Source organism: Petaurus breviceps, unplaced genomic scaffold (assembly GCF_028583685.1).
Source record: "Petaurus breviceps papuanus isolate PSGF00001 unplaced genomic scaffold, PetGlider_PUasm1.0 207, whole genome shotgun sequence".
In the NCBI taxonomy this organism is placed as follows: domain Eukaryota; kingdom Metazoa; phylum Chordata; class Mammalia; order Diprotodontia; family Petauridae; genus Petaurus; species Petaurus breviceps.
Genome location: NW_027185850.1, coordinates 10,438,702 through 10,447,402, shown reverse-complemented (window position 1 = coordinate 10,447,402; position 8,701 = coordinate 10,438,702). Strand labels below are relative to the sequence as shown.

The 8,701-nt window shown below is 46.6% G+C and overlaps 1 protein-coding gene across 4 annotated transcripts in view; it reads left to right on the top strand.

Annotated features, from left to right (window-relative positions):
* LOC138164892 (adenylate kinase 4, mitochondrial) overlaps positions 1–8,701 on the top strand; it is a 91,080-nt gene that overhangs the window by 40,594 nt on the left and 41,785 nt on the right. For all 4 annotated transcript variants that reach the window (XM_069092835.1, XM_069092834.1, XM_069092833.1 and 1 more), the window contains exon 3: positions 6,412–6,531. In XM_069092835.1, coding sequence (XP_068948936.1) covers positions 6,412–6,531 — 120 coding nt within the window. The remainder of the gene's footprint in view (positions 1–6,411; positions 6,532–8,701) is intronic.

Below are 8,701 nucleotides of genomic sequence, written 5' to 3'. Positions count from 1 at the left end.
CTTCCCTCCATCTCCACTCTTCCTCCAGTAGTTCTTCCCTCCATCTCTCTTTTCCTTTTTCCCCTTCTTCCTTGTCCTCAGTCCTCTGGCTCTCCCTTTTGCTCCTCTCTTCAGTCTCCTCTGATCAGGCTCCTTTCTTCTGCATTGGGGCAGTTCTTTTCTCTCTGAGTTCCCCATTTCCCCATCATTGCCCCCTTCTACCATTTGCTTCCTCTCTTCCCATTCTCTTCCCATATCCCTTGTTTGTTTCTCTCTCCCTTCTATCCTTCCTCTTAGTTTCTGACTCAGTCCTTGTCATTTTCAGTACTGTGACTCTTGCATGATTAAAGACAATGAGTTCTAGAGTTACTTTTTAAAAAATCCCATCTTTTTATGTTCCCTTTATTTTCACATACATCCCTTTCCCTCCCAGGAGCCATCCATGACGTGTACAGTAGGGTTATATCAATATCAGTTATTGCTGTTACTACTATTATTATTAATATTTACAATCATTTCTCTCAAATTGTTGAAAAAAAAAATCCAGGACTGCTATTAAGTGACTGAACAATATTCAGTTTTCCATGTTGTCTTCCTCTCCTCCTGTCATTCTAACATACAAAATGGAAGCTCAGTCAGTGAGGGAGCATTTATTTAGCACCTTCTAGGAACCAGGCTCTGGGTGGGATCTCTGTAGGGGATGTGGATCCCGAAGGGGAGCACCTTTTGTCAGGGAGCTCACATCATACTGAGAAGTACTTTGCAACCTTGAAGCGTCACATAAGTGCTAGTTACTAGTATTGTTATTATTTATTATCATTACGGAGGAGAAATAGGATGTATACAAACAAATAAATTTTAAAAATAATAAGAATTTGCTAACTATCTACAGTGTTTCAGAACTATGCTTGGTTGTTGTTCAATTGTGTCTAACTCTTCATGACCCCATTTGGGGTTTTCTTGGCAAAGATAATGGAATGGTTTGCCATTTCCAATTCCTTCTCTAGCTCATTTGACAGATGAGGAAACTGAGGCAGAAGACAGGGTGAAATGACTTGCCCAGGGTCACACAGCTAGGAAGTGTCTAAGGCTGGATTCTAACTCAGATGACTCTAAAGCCCAGCACTAGGAACAGGTTCCAAAGACAAAATTGAAACAAATACCTGCCCACAAGGAACTTACATTCTAAGGGGAAAATATAAACAGATAAGCATATACAGAACGATTTGAGAAGGTCATTGAGGGCACTGAGGAAGGATTAGGGTGTAGGATGGACTTCCAGGAGAACAGAGCCCTTCCTTTGAGTCTTGGAGGGATCCTGAGAGGTGGAGCTCAGGAAGGAATGAAGGAAATTAGTTTCCCAGATTACATAGACCTGTCCATTCACTCCCCTGTGGAAGCATTTCGGCCCCAGGAATGTTGAAATCAGTGACCTTTTGGGTGTTAATTTGTTTTTCCATCTGTCCAATTCATTTAGTGTTGGTGTGACAAATTGGAACACTGCCTTTCTTTTCTGTGGTCACACCCAATTCCACAAATTCAGTCCAGCCAGCATTTATTAAGCACCGACCATTTGCACAAGCACCTTGTTGTGGTAGGGATTGGGCATATAAAGATCAAAAACTCTCCCTTCAGCTCTTGGCTGGTCTGGATTTCCCTTAGCTAAATGGGCATCTTTAAGAGTCCTGAACCCCACTTATAAGTGGAAGGCGTCCTGAGTTAGGATTGGCCGTGCTGGCATTTGGGCTTCCTAGCCAAATAAGCAGAGCCTACTGATGTTTTAGTTTTTTCCAGCCCCAAATAAAGAGATCTTTTCTCTTTTTTGGTGCATTTGGGTCACTTTAGTAGTCTGGTTCCAAAGAGCAAATGGGGCTTTCTGCCAATGTAACATCTTACTTGTCGGACCCTTTACTAGCCATGACATTTTGAGAGTTGATCAAGGGAGAAGAGTATCTCCCAATTCTGAGATGATTTAAATAATAATGATCAGTAGACGGAAGAGGAAATATTCCCAAGTCTTCAAGAGCCTGTGACCTCCTTTAATTCAAGTGTAATAGAAATTGAGCAGAATGTGACATTGGTTACAGTTATTTTTATAAAATGACTTATTGTAGAATCATTGAAAGGTGATTTGAGGTCATGGGGAGGTCACTGGGTTTGGAGTCAGGAAGACTTGTATCCAAATTCTGCTTCCCCATGCCCAGGACCTATATGACTCTCAGGAAGTCACTTAACCTCTCAATGTCCCCGTCTGTAGAATGGGGCTAATACTGCCTGCCTGTGTCACCTATCTCCCAGGACTGGCCTCTGGATTGGATGAGAAAGTGTCTGTCCAGTGCTTTGCCAAGCTTCTGAGGGGGCATACAAATAAAGTATTACCACGTATGATAAGGATGACCAGCATTTGAATAGTGCTTTAAGGTTTCACATACAAAATCTCATTTGATCCTCACAATAACCCTGGACAGTAGGTGCTATTTTTATCCCCCTTTTACAGAGAAGGAAACTGAGGCAGGCAGAAGTTAAGTGACTTGCCCAGGTCACACAGCTAGTAAACAGCTGAGGCCAGATTTGAGCTTGAGTCTTTCTGACTGAAGGTCTAGCTCTCGATGGCAGGTCAGCCCTAGGGCTAAGCAGACATAACAGAGCAGGTGAGGGGAGCTGCTTAGTGCAGACTGGCCAGATGTCTGTTTCATTGTGACTGTTTTTCCACTGGCCAGGATCCCTGGGGAATCTGTTTCCTGGAGGGACTGGGCCATCTGTCTACAGTGGAGTCTCATGGCCATGGAGCCCAGCACACGCGTTACCTCTAGAATCACAGGATTGGGTGGTTGGGAGTTCAGATCCCACTGCTAACATAGTCACCTATGTGACTTTGACTGAGTGCCTTAACCTCTGTGTGTCTCTGCCTTTATTCATAAAACAGTGAAGTTGGACTCAGTGGCCTCTGGGGTCCCTGCCATCTCTAGCTCTATGACCATGTGCTCCCCGTGCCTCAGTTTCCCCATTTGTAAAATGAACTCGATGGCCTCTGAGGTCCCTCCTAGATTCAGACTGACAAGCCTGTGATTGTATATATGCTTGTAATTTGGGGTGCTTTGTAACCTAACACTTAATCCTTCCCGTACTGAAGGGATGCTTTTCTTACATGTGGCCTTAATCAAACTGGAGTACTATTTAATCTCAAAACTTTTTGTTGGATTTCAAAAATAAGCAAAAAAAAAAAAGCAGGACTTAAATGCTGCCAGCCTATTGGGGAACCTCAAGTTAGCTAGAGGATATTTGACCATGTTCTACATCCCTGTGAGTTTGGGGGCCTGTGTGACTCCTTTCCTATGAATACGACTTTGTTGGAGATTCCAGGAGCCAGGCCTGGAGAGCTGGCCTGGGGCCTCGCAGGTAACACGCTGGTAGAATTCCCTTCCTTCATAACAGTGTTTTTGCTAGGACTCTCCGGGGGAAACTGAAGAGAGGGGCCGGAGGCCCAGTTTCCTGGGATGGCCCTTTCTTTTCCTACACAAATATTTGCACCTAAGCTCCGAGCTCCTCCCCACCAGCAGCCCCCTGGTCACTCCTCCCCCCCCCCCCCAGCGGCTTCCTGCTCCAGAAGGGGGAGGGGAGGCTGATGTTATCTTTTTCCAGGTTGGAGGAGGTGGTTCCTTCTTTTTCCTGCTCTAGAGAGGAAGAGCCAGGCCTGCTGGGAGCAGCTGGGCTAGTGGGTAGGGCTCGGGGCAGCCTCAGACTTGGAAACAGCCCGCTCTGGAACCTGTTCACAGAGAGGGATTTTAAGCTTCCCTTGGCTGAGGTTCTGTAGTGAAGGCAGGATTGGGCCTGGCTTCTGAGCCTCAGTTTGGTTGCCTGTAAAATGGGTCTTGGACTAGATGACCTCTAAAGTCCTGTCGAGCTCTGAGTGCTGTGAATTCCTCCGGGTGCTTCTCATTTAGGATCTGTGGGACCTTAGAGAAGGCATTGCCCTTGTCTGGAAATGAGGCAGTTGGCCCTGTCTCTGGGGTGCTGGACAGGCTTGGGCTAGGACTCCTGGCCCCATGAGGCCTGGCTAACTTGGTTCTCTTTGATAGCTGCTCATATAATCCAGCTTCCTGTCAATTGGGATCAGCTCATCAGTGAGCATTTATTAAGCATCTAGTGTATGCTAGGCTTTCTGATAGATGCTGAGGGCACAGATAGAAACCCAGCCCTCCTGGCCCACAAGGAGCCAACGCTCTGCCAGTAAAAGGAACATCTGCACTGTCCATCAGTGCAGCAGATCCATCCTGCAAGTGCTTACTGAGCACCTGCCGGGTGCTGGGCTGCCTTTCAGACTTTCCTTTCTTTATGCAAGAGCCTGCTGGGCTACAGGATCTGGGGAGACAGTCAGAGATTTGGAGCAGTAGCCTCAGGGATGACTCTCCCTTCTGCCCTGATCTCTTATTGTGAAAGCTTCCCTCATTGGAGATTCTTGTTTGCAGTCGTGGAGAGAAATTTCTGTCTTGGAGTTAGGAAGACCTGGGTTCAGGTCCTGTCCCTGACACATACAGTAGCTATGTGACCTTGTAAACAGATCACTTAATTTCTTAGTATTCCAGGTGATTCTCTAAGACTGTCTCAGAGAAGGTGCTGGCCCACAGTGATGTAAAGGAATTTTCTTTACCTGGGAGTTCCTTTCTTATACCTCCCTCCCTCCTTCCTTCCCTTTGTCCTTCCTTCCCTCCCTCCCTGTGTCCTTTCCTTCTCCCCTTCCTTCCTTCTCCCCTTCCTTCCTTCCTTCCTTCCTTCCTTCCTTCCTTCCTTCCTTCCTTCCTTCCTTCCTTCCTTCCTTCCCTCCTTCCCTCCTTTCCTCCTTCCCTCCCCTCTCCAGTAATGGTACTCTGTGTTGATCATCTCCAGTCTGTCCAGTCTGTAGCTTGTCTGTCCATACCTGTTTGCACGTTTTCTCCCTGCCTAGACTGAGCTCCTTGAGGGCAGGGATTATCTTTTGCCTTTCTTTGTTTTTCTGGTGTTTAGCACGGTGCCTGGCACACAGCAGGCATGTAATAAATGTTTGTTGACTGGCTCTCCACTGCAATGCACCATCTCTGCCCAACCAGCAGCCTGAAGCACGGAGTCATGCAGAGGAGAAAACACAGGTGTTTGCTACATAAAGGCCAAGATTTTTCCTATTGAATGGAAAAATGTTTTGTATTTCTAGGGGACCAAGCAACCGTAGCAAAAGCCCTCCTAGGTGTGTGACTCAGTTGTAATGCTACCATGCTGGGATAGGTTTGGGTATTTCCTATTTCCAAGAGAACATTTGCTGGAGATGGCCACCACTGCACACTGGACTCTGTGCCCTTTCTGGGTTTTGTGAAGAGAAGCTTCTGGGACCGCCTTCGGGTCCTGTGGTTTTGGAAGGAGGTGGGGGAGTCACCAGTCCGGCCCCCTGTCCAGGCTCTTACGTGTAGAGTCCCATGGAGCTAAGCCTGGCCTGAAAGTGTCAGGGGCCGAGATTCCTCCTCCAGGCCTTTTCCAGACTGGCCATTCTCAGAACGTTGGGCTTCTCGTCTTTTATGCGAACTTATCAGGACTGTCGGAGCTCCTGCACTTCATGTGACAGCGGATACAGTGTATCCCTTGTTAGGAAGCTTTTCATAAGTTTTTCAGGTACTTAGTTTCCAGACAGCTGCCAGTTTCAACGCTGTGAATAATGTGTTCAGCCAGTCCCCATGTCAGTTCTGAGAGAGGCAACTTGATGGGAGGAGGAATCAGTCAGTTAGTGTCCCTTCCCAGCCCTGCTTCTCCCATCCTGTGTCCCTTTGCCTGGGTGACCCCTAGGGCCGCTAAGGGGCGCCGCAGTGCACAGAGTGCCGGGGGCCCAGAGTCAGGAAGACTCGTCTTCATGAGTTCAGATCTGACCTCTGACGCTTACTAGCTGGTGAGTCACTTCACCCTGTTTGTCTCAGTTTCCTCATCTATCAAGTGAACTGAAGAAGGAAATGACAAATCACTCCAGTATCTTTGCCAAGAAAGCCCCAACGGGGGTCATGAAGAGTCAGACACCAACAGTGTGCCTTCAACCCTAAATCTCTGTTCCTATGAATTGATGTTTGGCATTGAGAGGTAAATGTTTTTCCTCAGTATATTTCCTCAATATCCCATTTACTCATGAATACTCACCTGCTTTGGCCCTTTATGCATTTGAAGTGTTTCTAAGACTGCAAGTCAGTGAAGGAGTGGTATGTGGCATTGCTGGGAGCTCCATCAGACCATTTAATGTACCTTGAAATGCTATAACAACTCACTTGAATTTTTCTTACTACCTCAACAAGGGCAACCTGTTGAATGGGAAAAATGGGAGGAGGGATGGGACCAAGAGAAGACTGGAAAGTGGTGTGAGCAGTGTTCAAAAGTGGTTCATGTATCTCCTCTCCCCATCCCCTTTCTTTATTTTAATAGAATTGGGCATTCTGGCCAAGCAGTACATCCAGCAGGGTCTCCTGATTCCCGATCATGTGATAACACAGCTAATGATGACGGAGCTGGAGTCAAGACGGGTCCAGCCATGGCTGCTTGATGGTGAGTGCGGCACGTGGACAGCTTGGCTCTCTAGAGAGAGGATGGTGTATGGTGGTCTGAGTATCTGCATGTAAATTCTCACAAATCTGAAAATACTGCACCAAAATGTTTTGGTGGTTAAAGGAGGGGGAGAGTGGGACAATCCTAAGATGAATTGAATCCCAATTTGGGGCTGGAAAAGACCTCAGCTGCTCAGCTCTACCCACAGTGACTGCCTCAAGACCCTTTCATAATCCCAGGCCCTTGCCTCATGGTCAGTTGAGGCCTTGCAGAGCCAAGATAGCCCTCCCTATCCCTCTCACTGCTCCCCTCTGAGGCCAGTTCATCCAGTCTCTGTCTTGTTTGTACATGGTTATTTGCATGTTGGCTTCCCCCTGGGAGTGTGAACCCTTAGGGCACGTCCTGGGTTTCTGTCTTTGTTTGTATTCCCAGCCCATGGCATAGTGCCAGACACATAGTAGGGATGTATGAATGTTTGCCAAATTGAATAAAGGCACAGAGTAGGCCCTTTTAAGTTTTGCTTTTTAGCAGTGTATATGCTTATGGGGCCTGATATGGGGCCTCTCTACATGGCCTAGACCTGCCACCACTGAAGCCACAAGTCTTCTGTGGGCAGAAATGCCTGGGAATGAGCTATCCCTTGAAAGAAGGGGTAACTTTTCCAGCTTTGCACAGAGTAAGCAAAGCCCTCGTCCCAGCATGAATGATTTGCTCAAACAGAATACCCAAGTGTGCTCACCTGACGTTGCTTCTGCTTGCTAAACTGATGTAATGGCCTTATTTCAAATGGTTTTTAAGGGTCATGCAGGGGATATGGTGGAAAGAATGTTAGATCTGGAGTTAGGAATCAATCCACAAACACTTGCTGTATACCAAGTTCTGTGTTAGTCACTAGGGGTAGATACAAGGACAGAAATGAACGGCCCCTGCCCTCAAGGAGTTTATGGTCTGATGCTAGTGAAAACCTGCATATATATTGGTCTATATAAGACATGTGAAAAAGGATACCAGGGTCATCTTTGAGGGGAAGGCCCTGGCAGCTGGGGAGACAAGATGGAGCATTTTGAAGAAGGGGCTGCTTGGGCAGAGTCAGGAAGGAATTCAGAAATTCTGTGAGATTGAAGTGAGGGAGGAAGGGCATTCCTGGTATGGGAGTCTGCCAGTACAAAGGCATGGCAGTGGGAGATGGGATATGTGACAGCAACAAGGCAGGTGTAGCTGTGCCAGAGATTGTTTGGAGGGAAATAATGTGGAATAAGGTCAACAGAGCCTAGCAGTGTTATAGAGCAGGTAGCTGGTGGCTCAGTGGGTAGAGCATCAAGCTTAGAGGTAGGAAGGCCTCAGTTCAAAGGCAAACCTTATGAGCTGTATGACCTTGGACAAGTCACTTGCCCTCTGCTGTAAAATGGGGATAATACCACCTGCCTCACAGAGTTGTCATGAGGATCAAATGAGACAATACTTATGAAATGCTTTGTGCAGTCTGTGCTACATAAATGCTTATTTCTTTCCCATCCCCCCAGATCACCTCTTAGTGTACTCCAAGGTGACCGTTCAGACTGAATTGCCTGTGTGTCCCACATATATCCCTATGCAGACAAAATCCTAAATTCTGACCAAATAAATGAATGCCTCACCTCGAATTAGCCAACTCTGGAAAATCTCGGTCTTATTTTTCCTCTAAGGGGAGGGGTGTATTACCCTATGGATATTTAATGCAAGAGATCTTTATTGGTGAGAGGATTCCCTGTAGGATGCTTTTCAGTAGAAAACTACCCTAATTAAAGAACACAGTACGTCGGGCCCACCATATGTTATAGACACATCACTCAAAGAACGTAAGGGCCCAGATATTGATCCTCAGTAGTCGTGGCTAGGACTAGGGATGGGATCTGAGATTTCACTGAGAAAGAGAGAGGGAATGGCCAGATGAGGAATCTATCTCTGCCAGGGCAAGTTGGTATTTTTTTTTCAATTTTTCAAATGCTTTATTAACTTCTGATTTACATCATTCATTTCCATCAGATTTTGAGTTACAGATTTTCTCTCCATTTTTCCCCTATCCACTGCCCCAAAATATCGGTCCCACAGGATATCCCCTCCTCCAATCTGCTCTCTCCCATATTTTGTCCCATACCCCTTTCAACTTTTCCAGTGGATCTCTATGCCC